The sequence below is a fragment of the Mustela nigripes genome, chromosome 2 (assembly GCF_022355385.1).
Source record: "Mustela nigripes isolate SB6536 chromosome 2, MUSNIG.SB6536, whole genome shotgun sequence".
In the NCBI taxonomy this organism is placed as follows: Eukaryota; Metazoa; Chordata; class Mammalia; order Carnivora; family Mustelidae; genus Mustela; species Mustela nigripes.
Window position 1 is genome coordinate 170,954,786 of NC_081558.1, and position 24,708 is coordinate 170,979,493.

The window sequence follows — 24,708 nt, forward strand, 5'->3', positions numbered from 1 at the left end:
ACTGAAATTTTGAGATTTCTCTTATCATCAGCTGGCATTACTTTAAGCCAGCACACAGAGACACAGAAAAGCAGTTGTCAGTGATAAAACTAGGACAGCAGTGGCAGAGATGTTTAGGAATATGAGTATTTTTAAAAAGATGGTATAGGTGGGTGCCTAGGTGGCTCAGTGGGTTAAGCGTCTGCCTTTGGCTCAGGTCCTGATCTCAGTCAGGGTCCTGGGATGGAGCCCCGCATCAGGCTCTCTGCTCAGCAGGGAGCCTGCTTCCGCCCCCCACCCCCCCAACCTGCCTGCCTCTCTCCTTGCTCTCTCTGTCAAATAAATAAATAAAAATCTTTAAAGGGAAAAAAAAAAAAAAAAAAGATGGTATAGGTAGCAATGCCAAGTACTGAAAACAAGGGGAAACAGACTGAAATTAAATTCAATGGTAAGAAAGAAGCTAGTAACCACCTGAGCACAATTTTTCAGCAAAGATGTTTATAAAGAAGACAGGTATAAAAAAATGAAATAAAGATCTGTTGTGTTTGATGCAACATCTGTCATGTAAAACCCACTGCTGTACAAACTGTTTTGTGGTCAAATTAATCTAGGACACTGCATACTATAAACTGACAATGTACACCAGCATATTACACATTCTAAAGATTGCTGCAGTAAAGAAACACATTTCTGTTTCAACCAGCTTTCTCACTTAGTTGGCCACGAAAATCTTTTTCATTCAGTACCTACTGATGAGTGAAAGTGTGGTTTTAAAAGCAAAAAAGGAAGCCAGAATTGCATGAGCAAAAGAGAAAAAAAAATGCTTGTAAAAATATACATGAAAGTTCTATCATTTAAAGCCCCATTTCTAATAATAAATCACATAGCTATTTAACTTATTAAAGAATTATAATTAACTACATGAACATCCAATTAAATTAAATGGGTACTCAATTACTACAGAAGGGAACAAAATTTTTATTGAGATAGTTCAACAAAAGATAAGCAAAAAAATCATAAGTAATACGCAGACTTTTAATCTTACCTTCATCTTTATACTTTATTGTAACTTCATCATTACTCAAGAGTTTTCCTCTGAAAACTCGCTGCATCATTAGCACTAATTCATCATAAGTAATATCTTCATTATGAATGGGAATTCGTCGAATATCTTCCCCAAGTTGAGCTTTGATGATTAGCTTCCCACTTAGGTCCAACTGTCCATTCATGGTGGACTCCAGGATGTTGTAGGTATACAATTCTAGGGAAAGACTGATAAAATGGTTTTGATGATTAAACAGCTATAAAAACTTATCTTAAAAAGTTGAAAAGGAAATCTACTATTAGAATCTTTTAAGAAACTCTGGCCTTCAAAAGAGGTTTACTGTTCCAGTATTCCAGGTTAAAATGGTCTGGAGATAAGTTTATTTTGTGCCTAAAAACAATTTTTAGCATTCACCCACATACCTGCTTATCTCACATTACCATTTAGATTTCTAACTTAAGATATCTAAAAACAAATTCCTGATCTTCCCCCCAAAATCTGCTTCTCCTGTAATATTCTCTATCTCAGTAACAATTTCTTCCTTCTAGCTGTTCACAATTTTTTTTCAAAAAGTCCATGAAATACCCAAAAATATGGTTGCCACCACTTTTAAAATCTCTACATTTCAATCCCTTCAGTATCTCTACTGCGACCAACTTGATCCAAGCCACTAGCATTTCTTGCATGCATTACTGCAAAAGACTCCTATGTGGTCTGCCTGCTTTTTACCTTTGCCTGCTTTTAATCTATCCTCAACATCAGAGTAATCCTGTTAAATAAAATCTAACATACCTCTGCTTAAAATCTCCCAATAGAGTCACAGCTCACTTCTAGTAAAGGACAGGACTACAAGGTCATGATCTGGCCTCTGGCCCCTAGCCAAGTTATTTAACCTCATTTCCTAATTTTCTCCCTGATTTCATTGCTGCACCCATATTTTAAGTAAATCCTCAATGTAAGGCTTTGCACTTGCTGTTCCCTTTGTCATAAGTCTTTTTCACAATTCCCATATGATTCAGATCTCTGATCAAATGGTCACTTCTTAGAGATTTGTACTGACTACCTAAAGCTAAACTAAAATGGATCTTCTTTCACTTTCTTACCCTGCTACAATTTTCTTCAAATCACTTATCACCACCAGGCATTATGAATTTATTAACTTTGCATTATCTTTCCTACTAAAAAATAAAGAAGTAAATGGTTTTGTTCATTGGATTCCTGAGTCTAGAACAGTGCCTAGTAATGGTTGTCACGAATTTTGTTACATGAAGGACAAATAAATACTGGCTTCCACAGTATTAACCTATAACTAAATGATAACCCTGAAAAGCATGTGTGAACACTAAAACAGAGTCTCAAATTTTTCTCTCTAAAGTAAAAAAGACCACTAGTATTTTTTCTAGTTTTCCTATTTGGGGAACTTAAGGAGAAAAGGCAAATGAGTGACATCCTCCAGAACTTTCTCATAAGACCATGCACTATTGTCTCTTAATATTCTGTAACTCACCCCTCCCCAAACCTTAGTGGCGTTTATGATTAGATTCCCTATTTATGTCCTTCCAAGTATTCCTTAAATGAATGTCTCTAGTCCTCCTTGCCATATTCTGAAGAGATTACATTTATTAATAATATTTTTCTTTCCTTTTTATCTTAGAAACACTCTTTTTCCATAATGCACTGACCCATAATCACATACTGACAGCTTGGAAATAAACTTCCCAATTGTTGTAACAGATTTTTAAAAATTCTGCCATTTAGTGAGGACCCAAAGTCAGACTTGAAGGCCTATATCCTCAGACTTTCACTTTTTCAGCAGGATGAAACCCTAATGTTATTTAGCCTACCGTTAAATACTCTTCACGATTTGTCCTTCTCCTTGTTTTTTTCTTACTCTTCATATATATATATATATATACAGTACAGTACAGTACATATATATATATATACATATATATATGTACTGTCCTATTTTAGAGCTTATATTAATAATATATTTTAAAATGAGGCATTAAGTACTGAATCTAACGCTCTTAGGTCAGTTCAGAACAGAGCGGATTGTGTTCCTACATATGGATGTTAAGCTTGCCTTATGTAAAACAGAATAACTTATCTGTCAATGCTCGCAATGGACTTCTCATAAACACTGTGATTAACTGAAAGAACCTCTACACCTGTTAGCCAAACTACCCTCTTCACTCAGGAAACATTTACTTAATACCTACTATGTGCTAAGCTCTAAAGTATAATCTCTTCAATAAAATGGTAAAGACTCCACCTTGTTTACCTTACAGTCTGAAAGAAATAAAGAACTTCAGTAAATCAAAGTTATGTTACTTCCTCCTATCCATAGGATATGTAAACCAGCAATAACATAGCTAAGGACCACAGCTTAGCTTCAGCAAGGTATCCTTATCTACTCTTAAAAGCACCTAGAATAGTGCCTGACATATAGCAGGTATTTAAAGACTTGTTTTTGTTGCCCAAACCAAAGATGAATGAGAAATAATAAAGTTCTGATAAGGGACAGGGAGAAGAAAAGTTATACTGTTAGGGTCAGTTCTTAAGGCAGCCCTTCACACACTGTACCTCTTTTATGTAACTAGAAGTGACTCCCCCAACAAACATACTAATTAAGAGAACTTTCAACATCTGATGTAATGAATAGTACATCCTTTTGATGGGGGGAGGGTTGTTCAATGCAATTCCAATGGATCTGACAACATTAGTCTGTTTTACTTTATATTTGCCACATCTGCCTGCAAATTCATTTATTCCTTGGTGCTTCCCATGCACTGTAAACTCCCTGTGGCCAGGAACCAGGGCTTCTTTCATAAGCCAGTTTGTGCAGCCATCTCCTCAAGACATGCATATCATCATCACAAAACTAAGGACATCAAAAAATCTTTCCTTTCTGGGAACATCCCATTCTCAATTTTCTTATGTAACAGAATTCAGGTCCCCTTTTTCTCTAACTCCAGTCACCAGGTAGAGACTGGTATGAACAACTAGCTGCCAGGACTGCTGGTGAGATCCTTATAGCATTTTCTTCTCCCATCTTGTCCATACCCGGCTCCCTCTGAAGTCCAGAAATGACACAGCCACTAATTTCCCAAACCCTCCAACAGGAACCCTGTTTTTAGCACTTGGGAATAAACTGACCTGACCAAAGGGACATAAAAATCCTGCCTCCTGAACCAGAATCCAAGATCAGTGGCCAAACCTCCAGTTCCACTTTCCCTGTGGGTAGAATCCGGCTCGAATTCAGAGAGGCCTGCTTAGGCACCTCCACAGCGTAGCAATTTTAAGATATTCAAGCAAAATCAACCCTTGATTGTTCCAAAGAATCCGAGGAGCCACAAATCCTGCCTGACCACTAAGATAGTAAAGATTTCTACAAGCCCGGTGACCTTAGGCAAGTACCTCTCCAAGCCTCACTTTCATCATACGCAAAGTAAGAATATCTAAGTTTAAAGAACCTTTGTGATGATTATCATGCATCTAAAATACTTAGCACAGTTAGTAGGAAACTTAAAAGTTCGCTATCATCATCACTATAAAACTGGGTTGGGCCTCCAGTTGGCGCTTGATTAAGCCCTGACACAGCTAAGGAACAAGGTTCCTCTCGGGTGACCCCAATAAACTTATTCCAACAGGCGCTATTCTTCAACCTCCTCACCCTTACAAGCTCCTCTGGGGGGTTAAGTGCTCGACCACCCCAGGCCTCACAAAGTACCTCCCCTCTCCTCTCCATCTGGCAGTCCAACCCCATGGAACCAGGCGGACTCGGAGCGAGAGCACTTGCTGGCCCAAACAATCCCTGGACCCCCGAGGCCCGCCTCCCTGCCACCGTGGCCAGCGGGATTCCCATCCCCTCCCCCTCCACAGCTTCCCCTCCCCCCACCCGACGCCCCTCTCGGGCCCCAGACCCTTCCCACGGCCCCCCCCGCCCCCCCCCCCCCCGCCCGGTACCCGCCGGTTCGAGCGAGGCCCTGCCAGCGCTTCCTCGTCTCCCGGCCCGCCTCGTCGGGAGAGCGGCCGCACCCCCGTCCCCAGCGGCCATACCCGCCTGCCGAGGCTGCCGCGGCCGCCTCCCCGCGGATCTCCGCTGACCCGACCGGTGCGAGGCCGACGCCCGGCTCTAGGGCGTCGTGGAGAGGCTGCGGTCACGGCCCACTCCGGTGCCCTCCGCCGGCGCTGCCGCACCTCGCTAGCAGGCTCGCGCGGGCCCCGGCCAATCGCACGGACGCACCAAGCCTAGCGAGATCTCGGGCCCAGTACGTGGCAGGTGGGGGAAGAAGAGGGGCGGGAACAAGAAAGAAAAAAACTGTCCTTTCGCTCCGCCTCTCAGCGAGAGGCCAACCTATAACGCATGCGCAGCGGGTGGAGGCTGACTGTTCTACGGCCTGCGTGGGCCGGAGTCTCTGCTTTCTCACTGGATGACGGAGTACGGCAGTGGTTGCCGAACGGAAGCACGCATGCGCAACGCGTGACCAGGCACTTCCGGTTTTCCTGAAAACTTGAGTTTCCCGTGTGTCGCTCGTGGGTGGGGCGTGGTTTGCTGCTCTGGACTCTGAGAGCCCGTCGGAAGTGGGCATTTGTCCAAGGTTGGGATTTTTTTTTTTTTTTTTTTTTGCGACCACTATAATTCTCCTAGTTCTGTCTCGAAAAAAGCCAATCTTTTATCCCCGCCTTCTTTCCACAAACTCATTCATTCATTATTCGGCGCCTACGCTTCGAGTACTGTGCCGGGAATAGGGATGAATCAGTTTGTGAACAAGGAGTTTCTAATAGCGTTTACCAGCCAGAACAAACCTGCGAGGGTGTCAAAGGAAGGAACTGGAAAATTAAGGCTACTAAGAATTCCGGAAGCCTCTTTGGGCGATAAGGCAGCGTTGCCCTATATACTCTTTCCTTTTCTCTTACCTAAAGCATTCGTTTTAAATACGCGTTTTTGTGTAGTTAAGTGCTCTGGTTCAGACTTTTTGCGGAGGGAAGTGTTGAAATCTAGGGATGAGGGAGTGCTCTTTTAAAAGTTGCAAGCAACTTGTGCCTTACTTGACGGAGATGAAGCAAAAGGCAAGTCGAACTCACGTGGTCCCCAGTTGTTCACCAGAAATTCCTGAAGGACATGGTGTAAGGTGAATTCAGGGTGGAAGTTACATTCCTTTAGTACTATAAATAGTATGATCTTTTTGCAGGTAGAAGTCTGAAAAATTCCGTTTGAAAGTGAAATATGTAACTTTAGAATGCTTTTTGCCTCTGAATTGTATTTTCCTACCCTGCGTGAATTGCTCTTTGAGCAATTGCTTGCAGAGATTGAGGAGCAGAGGAATAAAGGAATGAAAAAAGTTCCTGAATTCCCCAAAGGCTGTTCTTCATTACTTGTTATTTAGAACTGAGTAATCCAGATTTGGGGAAATGCCCAGCTGTCCAGTAATAATATTTTTTTTAAGATTTGATTTATTTATTTGACAGAGAGAGAGATCACAAGTAAGCAGAACAGCAGGCAGAGAGGGAGAAGCAAGCTTTCCACTGAGCAGAGAGCCATATGCGGGGCTCCATTCCGGGACTGAAATCACGATCTGAGAGGAAGGCAGAGGCTTAAGCCACTGAGCCACCCAGGCGCCCCCAGTAATAATATTCTAAAGTCCTTGAGATGGTTTGAGATTGGGTAAAACCACACATGTGAACGGAGGTAAAATATTCCCTGAAGGAAGTGTGTATACCACTGTCAAATTTTCCTAAAAGGAGGCTAGACCCTGGGGCGGGAGAAAAGAGCTGAAACTTAGCCTGGAATAACAATTTCCTCTCTTTAGGCTCCCAGGGAGAGCCCCTAATGGGGCATTCACTTGAGTCCTGACATTGAGGAGAAATACATGGATCCTTGTTGCACTGGGACCAGCTAGAAGCTAGGAAAAGAGGCACCCATAGCGTGGTCTTGTGGAGGGGTTGGTGCATTTGGACTTTGAAAGCAGCTTGAGTTTCTTTATGTTGTAATTCCTTCATGCTTCATCCCTAAACAATTAGAAGTCTTTTTTAATGTTAAAACATATTCCCAGTTACCACCGTGGAAACTTGAGAGATGGAGTAGTGATGATTCCTTCCTGTCAAAGCAACAGTAGGAGCTGCACAAGGCAAGAAGTGAGAAATAAGAGAGTAAAAAAAAAACATCGTTTGGAAGCCAGATCAGAGACTCTGGTGACATGAGGCAAGAAGGACATCTAGGTAACATTAAAGCATTTACCCAATTCTCCAGAATTATACTTTTAAAAATTTTTAATGATGAACTTTATGAAAGATTTCATCTCCTCCTATCCCGGGTGCAGGCTTACAGTGTGACTAAGCATGAAATCAAGGACATTTGGGTTTACTTATATGTCATAGAGCAGGTTTAGAGAAGCACACAAAATTATCAGTTGAGTGTGTCAAATTGCCCCTTTAGGTTATAAACACCTTAATAACTAAAACTATATATATATATATATATATATATAACTATATATATATATATATACACATATATATATGTAAAACTTAATAACTAAAACCATATCCTGTTCATTTATTTGTTTTAGCTTAATACTGAATTGTCCACAACACTTCAGTAAACTTTCCTCTTCCTGATCCTATCCTATAGAACAATTGTGTTTTCAAAAATAAGAACAAAATGAACAGCTGGAACTCATTACCTAACCCAAGTATTAAAACATTACCAATAAACTATGCTTCCTGTGTGCTTCTCCCCAAGGTGGTCCTTGTGCCTCTCTCCTGAATTTTAACATTGCCTTGTTTGTTTTTAAATTTTCTATGTAGTTTAATCATATATATACATATGTGTGTGTGTGTGTGTGTGTGTATACTGACAACACATACCATATATATGTGTTGTCAGTTTTACTGTGGTTTTCTGGAAAATTTTTGCACTCAGTATTATGTTAATAAGATATCCATGATGGTACACATAGCTGGAATTCATTTATTTTCATTGCTGAGAAATACTCCTTTGGAAGAGTGTGCCACAAATTTTTAAAATCTGTTCTATCGAAGTGTATTTGGATTGCTTCCAGTTTCTGCTGTGAGCCTCCATAAGCATCCTTTAGTTTGTCTCTTATACAAGAGTATTTCTTGTTTCATGCTAATACATGGATTACTGAATGGTAGATTATGCAAATATTTAGCTGTATAAATAATGCCAACTTTTGGTATGACTGAGGCTTTGTGTGGGGAGGGAGTGTAAATGGTATCTTTTTCTGGTCTTATTGAAGAACATGAAGTTTACATTATAACCTGACTTTTTGTACCAAACATTTGACAATTAGACTCTTGGTCCTTATGAAATCTCAAGTGACTATTCTGTATCCTTACTTATAATTTTATCTTGTTTTATATTGTTCAGCACCATCCTCGCCCCCACCCAACTTGAAAGCTGTGATTATCTTCTCTCTATCCTTCCCAGAATCTGGCATTGATTGCCTGAGCGAGTAAGAGGCACTCAGTGAGTAACTGTTGAGTCAATGAAATAGTTATTACTGTTTCTGTAGTGTATCCACAGTTCAGGATGATACAGTTCTCTATACTTAGGCTCCCAATAAATGCAGGTGATAACTAGCCAGGGAGGAATAACTTGAATTGAACTAGTTACCACGTTTACCAAGAACATGAATTCTCCCACTGTATGTGTAGACACTGATTTTAGTTACTGCTGCCTTACATTAGTGAAGCCAAAAAGGCTAAGTTATCATGTAATGATCATGTTTTCAACACTTACGTTCACATTTATTGGAATAGGCATTAATCAAATCATTAAGAAGATTGTTCTAGGGATTCTATAAGTAATTATACATTTAAAATGCTCTTAGAAAACATCTCACCCCCTTTTTTGGTGCAGAGTTTAGAAAGGTTCTAAGTCAGAGAAAACTGAACACCATGCTCACCTGGCCAGCTGTCCTATATGAAGATGAATCTGGTCTTAAAAAATACCAAGAATAGTCTTAAATCTGAAATATTGGATACGTGAAGAAAGGTGAAGCAATGTAAGGAAATACCTTTGACCCACCTGTAGCAAGGGGAGAATGGAGGCACTAGTTCGAAGGTTACTTTCCTTGTTCATGGACTTCCAAAGACAGGTCAGATTTGAACCCGTGGTTTTGAGAGTGACAGTCAACTCATGTACCACTTTCTCTTTCTCCCTGAAAGTCTGTGTGGCTAGAACTCTTCAATTATAAGGAGGAAGATCCCAAGAATGAAAAAGGTAGATTCTCTGACTGGCCAGGAAATGGGACAAAGACTATAAGCCTTGTAGCAAGATGGATAAAACCTGTTTTTCATCATGTTGTCCTTGAGTAGTTCATATAAATCATTTTTTAAATATTTTATTTATTTATTTGACAGAGATCACAAGTAGGCAGAGAGGCAGGCAGAGAGAGAGGAAGGGAAGCAGGCTCCCTGCTGAGCAAAGAGCCGGATGCAGGGCTTGATCCCAGGACCCTTAGATCATGACCTGAGCCAAAGGCAGAAGCTTTAACCCACTGAGCCACCAAGGCGCCCCCATAGAAATCATTCTGAAAGTATCAATCATCTCTGCTACCCTGAGGGGGAAAAAGAAAGGATATAAGTTCCTGCTTGGTTGAGAATTTCAAAAGAGAAGTTATGTCCCTTCCTGAGAATCAGCTGGTTGCTTAATAAAGAGAACTCCAAACAGAAGAAGAGACTCATGACGACCAAATGGGAACGAGCTGGTCAGGTCAGCCTCCCTTCCACTGGCCAAACATAAAGATCTGATTGTATAAGCAAATGAAGCACCACTCCATGCAGAGGTAATGAAGGAGAAAAGAATGATTCTGTAAGTTTGAGGGAATCATTCTTAGCACTAGCTAAGGAAAATACTTTAGTCTATTCTACCAGCTGCAAATCCATTGAGACCCTAAAAAGTTTGTCCTTACCATGGTGTTCTATAGCCAACCCCTATTTAGAGAAATTGCTTCCCAGTAGGCCGTTCTTCCTAGATTTTATATACCTCGAGGCTGACACCTCCTAGATACTCAATATATATTATTGAATGAAAGAATACTAAGTTCCCCACTATTCTATAGGATAAGCTTCCAGAAACAAGGAGCAGCCATCACTGGTGAGTTCCCAGCTCTCTAGCAGTACAGGATTTTACCTGTACTGCTTTTCTTCATTTATGTCTCCTGGAGACCACTGCTGAGTTACATCTGTATATTCTGTCAGAGCTTCATTTGAAAGACTAATGCCACAAGACCTGCAGGGAGATCTGTCAGTTTTTCATCTGACTAAGGGTAAGTTTGTTGTTGGTTGTGTTTTGTTTTGTTTTGTTTTTCAGCTCTTTTAAGAAACCCAGATGTCAGGTTATAGAAATCGTGCCTGTCAGATCATAGTTTGGGTCCTGAGAGGCTCTCACATCTCTAATCTAACATTTATGCCAATGATCTTGCTTTTTAGTCTCTCCATATAAGTGCCTAATTAAAAAGGGCATTTTAAAAAAGTCATTTCAATAAAAACCCACTATTATAAAGGTGCAAAGTAAAACAATGAGATGCCAATTTTCACATATTAGTTTCATCAAAAGAAGTTTCATAACACTTTATAGAAAAGGGTATAGAAACATAAACATTCTCAATTTGTTGTGGGGGCATAAATTGATACAAACTATTTAAAGAGTGGTATGATAACATTTATCAACATCTAAAATAGCCAACACTATATGACCCAGCAATTCTATTTCTAGGGACCAGAGAAACCCTTGCATGTGAAAATACAGATATTCCCTACTGTGTTATTTTCAGGGAAAAGACTGTATAGCAATAAAAAGAAACATACATATACAGTGAGATCTTAAAAACATTTTATTAAATGAAAAGAGAAAGTTTCAGAAAGTTATGCTACTGAAAGAGTTCACTTACAAACTGAAACTGCTATCCTTAGAAAGAACTGCTTGCACAGTTGGCCTATGGCTAGTGTCTAGGAACTAGGAAACTGGATTTCAGGAGCAGTCCCAGTATTCTTTGATAAGAATGATACATTGAGGGGTGCCTGAGTGGCTCAGTGTGTTAAGCCTCTGCCTTCAGCTCAGGTCATGATCTCAGGGTCCTGTGATGGAGCCCCATATCAGGCTCTGCTCTCCAGGGAGTCTGTTTCCCCGCCCCCCACCACTTGCCTCTCTGCCTACTTCTGATCTCTCTCTCTCTCTCTGTGTCAAATAAATAAACAAACAAACAAATAAATAAATAAAATCTTAAAGTAAAAAAAAAAGAATGGTGCATTGAACCTAAACTGTACAACCAGTGTGGTTTATGATGAACACCTGCTTGTTTTCTGGGAGTCTGGAATTGGGGATATGCCAACCAGAGGGTGCCTTTGTGACAAGCTCCCAGTAAAAACCCTGGGCACTGAGTCTCTAATAGGCCCTGATAAACAACATTTCACAAGTGTTATCCCAATTCATTGTGGAGGAATTAAGCACATCCCATGTGATTGCACTGGAAGAGATCTTTCAGAAACTTATGCCAGATATCCTCCTGATTTCAGCCCATGTGACTATTTTCTTTGCTAATTTTCTGTATAGTGCTCCGCTATAATATATCACAGTGATGAATACAATTTTATGCTGAATCCAATGAGTGCTCCTAGTGAAAAACTGAATTTTGGGGTGGTCTTGGGGACTACCGAATTAGTTCCATAAACCATTTATATATTAAAAAAAAAAAAAAAAAAAAAAAGGAAAAAGAAGCCTGAGACAGTGAATTTCTGTGGGTAAATAATTTTATGTATATGTGTTTTCCCAAATCTGGAAGGTTTACACCAAACTTATTACAGTGGTTAACTGTAAGGAGATGCAGAAGGAAGAGAAGAGGGGCCTGGTTTTGGTAGACATTAGTCAAAGGGCACTTTGCTCTACTTTATTTCCTTTTTTTTTTTTTTAAGAAAAATATACTCATGTAGTACCTAGGTGGGAAAATATTTTTAAGTTAATTTAAAAATAATTTCAGCCTTTATGTAGAGTCACAAAATTTTAGAACTGGTGGGGAATTTAGAGTTTGCTTAGTCCTGCCCATACCTTTTAGAAGGTTGAGCCTCAGCCTTCTGCCCTGAGAGGCACGTATTGCCTTGAGTCACATAGCTTGTAGTTGGGACCACAGCTCCCAGTCCAGAATGCTTCCCTAATCTGCCACTGCTTGGTAAGTACTGTAAGAACCAGTCTTCTTTTTTTGTTATTGCAAAGGTCCAAAAGGTCTCAGTTGTTACAACATGGTTGCATAGCAGCTTCTACCAAAGTTCAGCAAATTATCAATGTCATACTTCCACGTGTAACAAGAGCTGTACTGGAAGAAGATAAGGATTGGACTACAGTTATCTGGGAAATGTAGTGTGTAAACGATAACAGCCTTCAATCATACCACTCTGCTTTGCTTTTACTTTTTCTTCTTTGTTAAAATAACCTGATAAGCAATGGGACTTTACAGAAACATGAGCAGTACCTTGCAAAAAAGATTTATATCTTCTTTCTACTTTTGAAATGCTTCATAAATAAGGACTTTAAAAACTAATTTCCAAGTTCATATATTGCTCTGGGGTCTATAAAGTGGCACAACCACTTCAGAAAACTGTTTACTGGTTTTTTATAATGTTAAATATACATTTATTCTATGCTTCAGAAATTCCATTACTAGATATTTCAGGAGAAAAGAAAACACAGAGACTTATATAAGAATATTTATATCAGTTTTGGGGACGCTTGGGTGCTGCAGTCAGTTAAGTAACTGACTCTTGGTTTTGGCTCAGGTCATGATCCCGGGGTCCTGGGACTGAGTCGGTTTCTGGCTCTGTGCTCAGCACAGAGTCTGCTGGAGATTTCTCTCTCCCTCTCCCTCTGCTGCTCCGGCTCATGCTCTCTCTTTTCCTTTCTCTCTTTCTCTCACTCTCTCTCTCTCTTTCTAAAATAAAAAACCCTTTAAAAAAAAGAATATTTCTATCAGTTTTAATCCTAGTTTTCAAAACAAAATGTTATTTATAAAAAAAAAAAAAACCTGAATACCACCATAATAAAAAGAAGCAAACCATTGATACAGCATGAATAAATCTCAAAAATATGGTGACTGAAAGCAGCCAGGCTCAAAAGAGGACATGATAACATTTATGGCATTCTAGAACATGCAAGACTAATGCCCGGTAATAGAAAACAGATCAGTAGTTACTTGGGGTTGGCACTGGCAGAGGATTTAATTGGGGAGGAATACAAGGGAGTGATATAGGGTGATGAAAAAGTGATTAATCTTCTCTAGAATAATGGTTTCACAGGTGTGTTCATTTGTTAAAACATCTAATTTACAGTTTTATTTTGCACAAATTATCAACGAAGTTAATTTAAAGGGTTAAAAAAAAAAAGCAAGCCCCCTACCAAAGCAAACAAACAAAATAGAAAACTAATTCCAATAGCCAAAATGAAGGAAAACCATTTTAATACTCTTTTAAAAGACAAAACACTGCCTCTAGTGACCCACTGGTGATACTGAAGTTTCCTATGGTTCAGTGCATGTCTTCGTATACACAGAGCATTGTATAACTGGAGCAACACTGAACATTACACATGACTGTTTATTATGTGCACTTAGCAAAGCGGCATAGGTGTGAACATACTGCATTTCCAAATGCAATGGCCTTTTTGTCACTCAAAATAGTATGCCCTCCATTTTGGTAATATACCCAGGTAAACAGAAAATGTAATGCCGATTTCAAGTAGTATCAGAATAGCTATGTTTTGGCCAAGATAGGTTTATTGGTTTCTTTAATTATTAAGAGATACATGACTTGTTTGATCATGTTTCCCTATTTATGCTGGGTGTCAGGAAGCTTCTGGTCTAATCTAAAACTGACTCCTTGCAAAAATACAAGACCATCTGACATGTTTCTTGGGGCCTACCTTCTTTGCTCCTATGATTATTTTCCCTTCCTCCTGATTTCCTTACTTAATCAGTTTTTCAGCAGCTTTTATATATATTTTTCCCAAATACACAAATAATAGGTTACACATATGTAAATGAAATAATAGATGATGCATATGTACCACTACTTTGAATCTGAGTTTTGTATGTGTGTTTTAATAATTAATTCCTGATAAAACTTCTCTCCCAAGATTTAGTGTTTCATTTTTAAGAAAATAGATGAACACAGAGACGGAAAATGTATTTGAGAGGAAATAATAACATTGTCGTGGAAGGCCACTTGCCTGTTGTACAATATAATGAAGAGTTAAAGAAGTCAAGTGTCTGGGGCTCCTGGGTGGCTCAGTGGGTTAAAGCCTCTGCCTTCGGCTCAGGTCATGATCTCAGGGTCCTCGGACAGAGCCCCGTGTCGGGCTCTCTGCTCAGCAGGGAGCCTGCTTCCTCCTCTCTCTCTGCCTGCCTCTCTGCCTACTTGTGATCTCTGTTTGTCAAATAAATAAATAAATAAATAATCTAAAACAAAACAAAACAAAAAAACCACACTTAAAAAAAAAAAAGTCATGTGTCTGTCATACATGATTCATTTGGCCTCGGTTGGCATATTTATGTCCCTATTCATTTTAGAAGTTTCTGCATTGTCCCTAACGTATTCCTTAACACAAAATGAAAAATATTCTGGCTGTATGAGGACATAGAAACTCAAAAACATGGTAAATGCTCTAGAAATCTTTTGCATATTTTGAATCAACTGTGGCGTGAACATTTCATTACATTAAAAAGAGGGGAAAATGACAAGCTAGAGGAAAATATTTTCATCAAATGTATCATTAAAAGACTAGTAACTATAGTAAGAGGAATTCCTACAAATTTATGAGGAAAAAATAACAATAGTTCAATTGATAAATGGACAACACAAATAACCGAAAAATAAAATACCAAAGTAAACAAGTATATAAAAAATGTTTATGATACTCCAAATGTTGGTGACATTATAAATTAGTGCAATGTTTTCAAGGCATAATAATAATATATATAAGGAATGTAAACAAATGTTGATGATGTTGATCCTAATCCTTAGAGTTTACCTTAAGGAAATAATTAAAAAGGAAAAGATATATATATACCAGTTTATTATGTGTCACTGTAATATTAAAAATCAAAATAAGCTGGAAATCCAATAGAATTTAGTAAATTATATTATGCAATCAATTATTTTTAAAAACTGCATTACTGGGTAATTTAAGTGAAATCAATATAAAATTTTATCTACTGTAATTAAAGTTATTTAAATTCTAATGTATTCAAAGAGCATAAGAAAACACAGAAAAATAGCCATCTTTGATAGGGAAGGGAATTGTGAATTTTGCTTTTTTGAAAAATATACTTTTTAAATATCTTCCAAAATTGTCATAATGTACTCAGCAGTGTTTGAAAAATCCAAGTAGGAAACCATTTCCTCTCTCAGTAACTTTCCCCATCCCCCACGCTTGTCCCAGGAATGGAACTTAATCCTGGTATCTCTGTCTTGGACCTCATCAAGGAGTCAGAGACTAGAGGTCCCAAGGAGATATATTAAGGGGGCTCCACAGAGCCAGAGAACTCCAGTGGCTGTCAGGTGGATATGACACATTTGGCACTTTGGGTCCAGGTTTCCCAAACATTTGCAAAGAATGCCAAATTCTTTTGAATGAGGCAATGAGTTTGAAAACAATCTCCCTTGGTTGGTAACAACAAAAAAAGGTGGGGTGGATATATAAACTAAACTTAAAAATGGGAAGGGCAAGAGAAAAAGCAATCCAAAACTCCAACAGTTAAACAAGCAGCACTAAATTCTCAGCTTAGACCCAGGAAAGAAAATCTAAAGGTCAGGATAGTTTGTTCCCTCAAAGAAACTACGTGTGTTGCCACAAGCAGACAGGCTACGGGGCATTGTTATCACACAGAATAAATCAGAAACATGGAAAATTAGCTCCACGTAATATCATGAGAACCAGTACTCTGAGTCTCCCTTTCCTGACATTTTCTTTTTAAGTTAAATCCCCGTTTGGCTCCCATTGTCCCTGTACTTGCTCTTCAACTTCCAAAGCACCAAATAATTAATTCTTGCTTTCCTTACCCACCCCATTCAAACTCTGCTCAGACAAGGATCTAACAGGCTTATTCAGAGTAAGAGACATGATCAATGTAACTGTCCAATCTCTACCCCAGGATATCCTGCCAATGGAATCATCCCCCGTCCCTCCACATCACAGGGGGCATGGGACTCAGGCCGGCCCAATATTCCATGAACATAATGCCTGTGGGCACAAGACCAAGGACGATATGCCAGTTCTTTGGTCCTCAGCTCTTTCTGTCTCTGCTTTACTCTGTATCAAAAGGAACTGAGCCCCACAGATTCCAGACTCAACTGGCCTTCCCCAAAATGAGGTTGCAGGGCAGGAGAAAGGGGATGCCAATGGCCGATGTTCAGCCCTGTAATCCAGTTCTAGGATGGAGTCGAACACAGGACAAAGACCCTGGAAACCGGGGGAGAAAAGGAATCTTAACACATTCTTTGAACTCCTTGCTTTTGAATTCTAGACCTAAAGTTTTGTATTATATATTTTATGTTCTCAACCAGGACACTTGAGAGTAAAAGGAACTGCTTGTAATACATAAGTCAGGATAACAGGTACAAATCAGAACCGGTTCAGGCAAACTAGGACATATAGTTACCAAACCTAAAACTGGCTCAGCCTTTGGACTTGATAATTAACCGAGCCATTAAATTCTCTTTGACCCTTAACCTACTTTGAGTTGATTTCTATCACTGAACTTCCTGACCACTGCACGAGGCAAAGGTTTAAATCAATAAGAATTACTTCCAAAGTGGTAGGATTTCAGGGTAGGCAGACAAACATCAATGTCTGCTGTCTTATCCCCTATAATATGTATGTAAACTTTTCAAATTTTTGGTATAGCCATTCCAGGAAAATTATAGGGAATTTTGGTTGCTGTACTCCCAAGAAGCCTGAAAAAGTGCAAAGAAAACTAAAATCACCAAGGGAACACATATACTCCACACTCAGGCTAAAGAAAGCTCTTTGGTGATCTTTCTTTTCACTTTAAAGTGGCTCTTATTTAAAGTTTACTTCCATCCACGTATAAATTTTGGGATATAGAATAGGTCAACCACACCTTATAATTTTTCTAACCCCTATCTAGGAATATTACTATACCACTACTAAAAACACTAACCTCTGAGTTCTATCCTTTTCTTTTATATCCTTTTCCCTATACTTTTTCCCATTAACCTGTAAGGTCTCAGTTATGCCACAGATAAAATAGGCTCTCAGCTTGTCTAGGAATCCAACGGTCATTTACAACCATTTCTAGGGAAAAAAAAAAAAAAAAAAAAAAAACCATGTTCTTTAGGGTATGGTGAGAAGGGTATGGCACAGCTCACATGGCATTTACTAGTCCCTTAGTTCAGGGCACTCATAGCACTTGCCTAGCTTGTGACAAGACAAACACCACAATTCAAAGACTGTATCTCCTAAGTTCAGTGGGAATGTTCCCCACTCTTGTAGAGGTCATTTTTTATTCAGGAAGCCATTCATAATTCAAGTATTTGGAATTCCATCAACAGATTTCTTTTTTTTTTTTTTAAGCCGTAAGTGGTGCTTGTGACTAACTTTTCATTTTTTGAGTCTCAGTGTCTCTTCATCAATAAAAGGACCGATGTATCAAGAACCAGAAAAAAATACAGAGAGGCTTTCATAATCAGCCCATCTTTTTGGGTCTCACTGCCCACTTTTTATACAGCTAAACCCTCTGGTCACCAAACATGTTCTTTTTTGAACAGAAAAAAAAATATATCCCTTTCCAGAGGTTAAACTGGTGCAAAATCCTGAAGCAGAAATAAAAGTATAAGCACATACAAATTAAGATAGTCACAGATCAAAAGTATTACATATATAAGCAACTCCCTGCAGGGTTCATTAAGAGTCATTTTGTTCTGGAAGATACATTTTTCTCCTCATGTTTTTTTTAGGAAATTGTAAAAGAATTTGTTTTATCAAAGTTTGTCACATTTATGATATAAGTAACAATGATATTTTGAATTATCTTGAATGCTGGGTGGAATTCAGGTGAGACTCTATTGAATAATAGAAAAAAAACTACCAAATCCGTTATCTCTGATGATAACAAACAACAGGTCTTACCTGATTCTTAGCCTTGAGCAAAATATATTGAGGGAGACTTTCTGGGAGGACTGAGTAATAAAGGAAAGAAAAAGAATAAGCAAAACTTAACATGAGTTATGCAAAAAGAGGATTACAAAAGGTACTAATTTCACTGTCTAGGTGCTTGAGTCAGCTTGGTCACTTTCAGAGGGTATCATTTGCTCCATACTAACAGATGGCTCCAGCAGCGTAAAGCGTTCATTCAGGGCTGGAAAGGACCTGAGCATGTTATACATCCTCACACGCAGCCTCAGTGGGGTCACTGACGGCAGCAGCTTCACCCTCCCGGTGGACTCTGACAGCGACCTCAACACTTTGGAAGCTTCACTCTGGAAGATTTTTGTTTTGACAGTGTAGAGGATAAAAATTTGCAATCCCTGGCAGATAGAATAAAAGGTTAATGTTAGATCAGATTGAAATATAGAATCAGGGAAGAGATTTATTTAACTGTGCCACCCACCCTTCTCATCATGCACAACTCCTCAGCTCGAGTTTGCACCGGCAGCGGCTGAGCACTTGATTGTCTCAGAGGGCTGAGGTGAGATTCTTCTCCTATGGAAAGTGCTACATGTACGCAGTAGAGTTCGAAGACCTTTATTCGGATCCCAGTTCACCACATCTTGGCTGTCTCACTAAGAGGCTCTTTCTCTTCTTGACACCAAATGGGTGTTCCTACAATTCAGCTGAATTCTGACACTAGAAACCCAGAGATAGTGTCAGATTCTACAGGTTAAGGCTCAGTCTTACAACTGCCTTCACTTCAGATACTAGTCAGAAATATCTGGTCCCCACATTACCCACACTTCTGTCTGACTTGACTACAAAATCAGGAGTTCCCACAACCCACCTCGCGGCTTCAGGTTTGATAATTCACTAGAACTACTAAAAAAACTCAGGAAAGATCTTTACCTGCTATTACCTGTTTATTATAGAGGATACAACTCAGGGACCATCAAACAGAAGAGATCCTAGAGCAAGGCACAGACGAAGGGGGACCACCTTCCCAGCTCTTCAATATGTTCACCAACCTGGAAGCTCTCCAAACCCTTCATTTAGGGGTTTTTACGGAGGTTCCATTATATGGTTTTGGTAATTATATCATTAGCCATTGGTGACTGACTCAATCTCCTGCCCCTCTCCCCTTCCTAGAGGTGGCGTTGAAATTTCCAAGCTTCTAATCCAGGTTTGGTCTTTCTGGTAACAAGCCTCCAGCCTGAAGCTATCTAGTGACCTCAGCCACCAGTCATTCATTAGTATACAAAAGACACTCATATCGCTCCACAGATTCCTCGAATTTTGGGAGCTGTGTGCCAGGAACTGAGGACAAAGACCAAATATTTATGTTTTAGTATACCATAGTAACTTTACTTTTTTCCTCACATCTTTTATCTTCAATTTCTGAAGGAGGCAGATGGACTGTGGGTCACTTAATACTTCTTCCAGTTCTAACATTCTATGCTTGTACAGTACTTGGTATTTTGGCAAAATAACTAAAAATTTGGTGCATTTAAGAACAAAACAAAAATTGTAAGTACTTCTATTCATTGTTTTTCTGTCCTTTATATACAAAGATCAAATGTGCATGAGAAATTAATCCACAAAAGCTGAATACATTTTTTGTACACGTTTAAAATGAAAATTGCCATTTAATGAAGTCTTACTGGTATCAGACACTGCTTGTCATTTAATCCCCATCATTTAATACCCAATCCCCAGCATTTAATCTTTCTCATTTACTCCTTCGTCTCAGGTCATGATCCCAGCATTCTGGAATCGAGTCCCCACTAGGTTCCTTCTTCAGTGGGATGCCTGCTTCTCCCTCTCCCTCTGCCTACCGCTCCCCCTCTTTCTCTCTCAAATAAATAAAATCTTTTAAATAAACAAACAAACAAATAAATAAATAAATATTTTTAAAAAGATATTATCATTGGGAAAGCTGGGGGAAAAAATACCTGGGAACTCTATATTATTTTTGCAACTTCCTGTTTTAAACTATTTGAAAATAAAACGTTACTTTAAAAAATCCATAATGTCTCCAGATTAACATCTCTAGGGCCCAAGCCTTATAGGAACTATTTCTAGAATCATATGCTCTGAATACTGTTGTAGAAGACTCTGAGACTCTGGTAAGATAACGTAAAGACCCTGTAACTTTAACTAATAAAATCAGTACATATTGACAAGAGATGGACCAGTTCTCTGATCAAAAACAGGAAGATTAACTTGATCATTATCCAACAGGTGGGATTTACTTCTCTGATGAAGGTCTTGATGACGCAAAGAAGGATGGATAGGACATAGGTTTCAGAAGGGCAAAAGTGGTCACTGGCCATCCTGATTGTTCAAGGGAAAGAGATTTATTTTGAGGACATGAGAAACCTGGTACTCTTTGTGGAGTACACTCTTTCATTTTTAATTCTAAAGCAAAGACAGACTGGATAAAATTTCCGGTTGTGCAACTATTAAAAAAAGACCTACACCATGGAGAATTCATAAAGACACCATCATGTGAAACTGTGTGAGTGGAATCCCAATACTTCTATAGTCCCTAGAATCCCAAAGATGTTATAGAAAAACACAAAATGTATGGATCAAACTAATTCTTTTTAAGCAGTATCTATAGCACTTAGTAAATGTCTGTTAGAATTATAGCATTCTAAATCTAGAAGGAGCCTTACATATAAACTAGTCACCTTAGTGTACATAAAAATCAAATCCTTGTTTAAAGTGAAAATTTCTAGCTCTTAGCCCATAGATTGTGACTGACTAGGTAAGGGGTGAGGCCCAGGAATAATTCTCACGTAGACAATAATATTCAGATCCACAGCACCAACTTTAACAACCCCCCTCCATTTTATATTTTACATAGTTCACTCAGAGAGGTTGTAAGACTTCCCTAAAAACATATAATCATTGATTATATGTTATATGAATCATTAATTCATAGTAAAATGAACAAAGCTAGAATTAAAACTGGAAGACAGCCTGACTCTCCTTTTAGCCCAGTGCTCTTGCCATATGACCATGCTCAATTTTACCAGATAGTACTAACATTTTGTAATGAGCCTCTATTTTATAATGTGCCCTTCATATGCATGGAGGACAGAATATCCTTGATTATACTTCCTTCCAGGTACTTTTTTTAATTCTTCATCACTCTAGGATACAAACCCATGAGTCACTGGCAATCCAGACTAAGATTATCCTATTTATTTCCCTTCTGGGGAGTTTCCATTATGTGTTAACAACAGAGAAACACTGCCTTATATTCATTTAAATCATTTACATTTAGTGGCAGGTACACATCCATTGCTTGAGGCAGTAATTCTCAAAAAACACTGGAATGGGGCACCAGGAATAGAGGGTGAGGTGCTTAGAAATGTTAAATGAGGCAGTTACAATTTAAACAGCCAAGCTGCTCCCACACCTGGCTAGACAGACTCCTAGATATTTGTGGTACAATCAAATTCATCTAATGCTTTCCAGTAGTTTCCATTTTGTATCAAAGACTTGTCTCCTCAGTGATATTTGACCAGGGCCAGAAACAACCAACCTGATACCAACTTCCCACAGTGGTTACTACTCTCAGTGACAACAAGACTATCATCAAACATTGCAGTTTCGTCACAAAATATTAGACAAGTATAGCCCATCCTGATATCAAACAAGATGTTATCTACAATGCAAGATACACAGGAACATATTTCTTGCATGAGAGAACTGGAAATCTAGTTAAGGAAATGAAACTGGAATGCATAAAAAGTTAACTTCTGAGTACAAGAAGAAAGGGGACAAATGAACTTACAAAACTATAATAATTTTATTTAATTTGATAAATTATATTTATTGATTTAATTCATAGTAAAATGAACAAAGCTAGAATTAAAGTTATACTTCAAGGGTTTAAAGCCCATAAATGAATAATCTATGTGGATTATACCAATGTCAGTTTCCTGGGTTTGACAGTGTATTATAGTTACATAAGACGTTATTGTTGCAATAGCTGAGTGAAGAGTACATAAGAACTCTCTGTACTATTTTTGCAACACGCTAGGAGTCCAGAATTATTTTTTTTTTAATTTTAAGGAATTGTGTAAGAATGGGAAGAATAAAAAACAAAAGAATTTTGACCTTTTTACACAACATAAAATCTCAGTAAGTCTACAGAATTTCAATAAAAAAAGATTACTGACAATAATTAAATTCCAGCCTAATTTGTGGTTTATGTATCATGGTACCTAAAGAAAAATTACCAGGGAGGAAAGTCCTCATTAATATTTACCAGCTTCCTCTAAAGAATTACTCAAAAATATACCAGTGAGAGATTCATTAAGATTAAAAAGTCAAAATAACAGGACATTCCAATATAAAAAGACTAGCAAAAGGCATTGAGACTATTGAAGCATAATAAATTGTAGTTGAATGTGTCAATTATACTTTGATAAAAAAAATTTTTAAAGAAAAGAAAATATAATTGAGATAATTATCAAATATAATCAAAGTATTATAAATATCTCTTGAATTAAAATAATGTACACACTCTGATTTAATAGTTGCAGAGCAAATTTTAAGTTGTACCAATAAAATCAAGAGACAGGAAGCAGCTATACTGTGTTAATGTTTTTACCTTAAAAAAGGAGGAATCAACATACATTGTTTTATTCTGGAAATTGAAAATTGTATCTTACAAAGCTATAGTAATGTTTTATAAACAAAGATAATAATTAACAGAATGGAAATGTCCTAATAATTAGAGAAGTTTAAGTAAAAGCATACATAATTTTTGTAGCTATATATATATATATATATATATATATATATATGTATATATATAGATATATATAATTTAGGAAGAAATGGATTGATGTGAAAAAAGAAAATAAGATGACAGAATTGTGGAGGCCAAGAAAAACAAGGCTGTACCCATCTGGAGTCTACCCCTGACATAAGTACAGCCATCTTGGCAAAGCAGAGGCTGGCACCTTGCAACCCCTCTCCAACCCCTCCCCTCCTCTCGGTAGTAAGTGTGACATTCCTAGGCCACCCCTGGCTGCCCTGGGGGAAAAGCAAATAGTTAATTTGCAGAGATCACAATCCTGCAAGACCGGAGTCTCCTTCCATTTACCAGTGTCCTAGAGATTTACAACAAAGAAGCTATCTTAACAATAGCACAATTTCCAGAGGCAAATAACTCAGTTCCTCAAGCCCTAAATAAAGTTAAATTTCTCCTAACCTAAATCTCACTAACAAGAACACTTGATCAGATAAATGTGAAACTTTATTTCTAAACCTCCAAGATAGTGTCAGCGATCATTCCCAAGCATATGACCCACTGATATACATCTAAAGGGTCTCATGAGAAGATTTTTATCATTGGTAATGAATAACCTTTCCCCCAAACAACAGCTAGCCCCTCAAGATCCTAGAGACCTCGCTTCCAAAATTCCTCAGAGACTTACATCATCCATAACCCCCTTTGTCCTCACCTACCACCGAGTCCACCCCTACTCTGCCTTTAAAAACTCTCACTGTAATCTGGCTGGGGGTCCTAGTCCCTATTCCGCTGTGTCAGGCATACTTGGGCCCAAGCTTAAGCTTGTCAAATAAACCCTCATGTGATTGTATCAGTGTTGGCTCCTTCGTGGTCTCTCTGATGTGAAAACTCAGGCATAACAAGAATAAGATCAAACATATTAGTTTTGATGGCTAAAATTCAACTAAATAGCTAAAAGTTTAAGTTTTTTTAATAAAATGAAAAAACAATGAGAAAATTATTTTAAAATACAAATCTAAATATATGGGATCTAAAAAGAGGTAAAACAAAATCAAAGTGATAAAGAAAGCTTCAAGATAAAAAAAACTTGTTTAAATAGATAAGATCAAAGAAAAACAAATCTGAAGTTGCTGCATTAATATATGGAAAATCAGATTTCAAGACAAAAGGGACCAAAAGTGACTTGTTATAATGATGAAAGATGTAATATACCAGAAATATACAATATCCATAAATTTCTAGGAACATGATAATACAGCATTAAATTGTATAAAGACAAACGGTAAGACTCTATATACAGAAGAAAAAGTCTTTGTAGTGTTTTTTGTCAGACTAAAAGCCATTATTCACCATGAGAGGAGGCACAGAGTTAAGAAGCAAAGAGAGAAATTCTGATTTCAAGATAAGTCTTTCAAAAATGCATACTTGTTTTATCTTAGAGTTTGACATTCTCCATGCATATACACAAACAAAAATCCCCTAAGGTCAAACAGGATTATCTTCATTTTAATCTCACATTTTTGTTCATTCATGTCACTATTTTTGCCATGAAAAAAATTAGAAGGTGACCAGAATCCTTAGTCTAAATGTTCTGCTTCTTAGAATAAATGCCCCTAATATATTAATAGAATAGGTTACAAAAAAGAAAAAGAATATAAATCTGCATTTCCTATTGTTTTTTAAGATTTTATTTATTTATTTGACAGAAAGAGATCACAAGTA

The 24,708-nt window shown here is 38.1% G+C and overlaps 2 protein-coding genes across 5 annotated transcripts in view; both read right to left on the bottom strand.

Annotated features, from left to right (window-relative positions):
* Positions 1-5,345, bottom strand: part of TFG (trafficking from ER to golgi regulator) — a 33,302-nt gene extending 27,957 nt beyond the window's left edge. For 2 of the 4 annotated variants that reach the window (XM_059392084.1, XM_059392083.1), the window contains exons 1-2: positions 5,087-5,337; positions 1,025-1,251 (exon numbers count right to left, since the gene is read on the bottom strand). In XM_059392084.1, the coding sequence (XP_059248067.1) occupies positions 1,025-1,208 (184 nt within the window). In that variant the 5' untranslated portion in view covers positions 1,209-1,251; positions 5,087-5,337. Of the gene's footprint in view, positions 1-1,024; positions 1,252-5,086 lie in introns of all 4 variants that reach the window. The other 2 variants (XM_059392086.1, XM_059392085.1) reach the window with 2 other exon arrangements.
* A 12,983-nt stretch (positions 5,346-18,328) lies between these two features.
* The window catches only part of ADGRG7 (adhesion G protein-coupled receptor G7), a 71,166-nt gene continuing 64,786 nt past the window's right edge, over positions 18,329-24,708 (bottom strand). The window contains exon 16 of the mRNA XM_059388368.1: positions 18,329-18,589. Coding sequence (XP_059244351.1) covers positions 18,329-18,589 — 261 coding nt within the window. The remainder of the gene's footprint in view (positions 18,590-24,708) is intronic.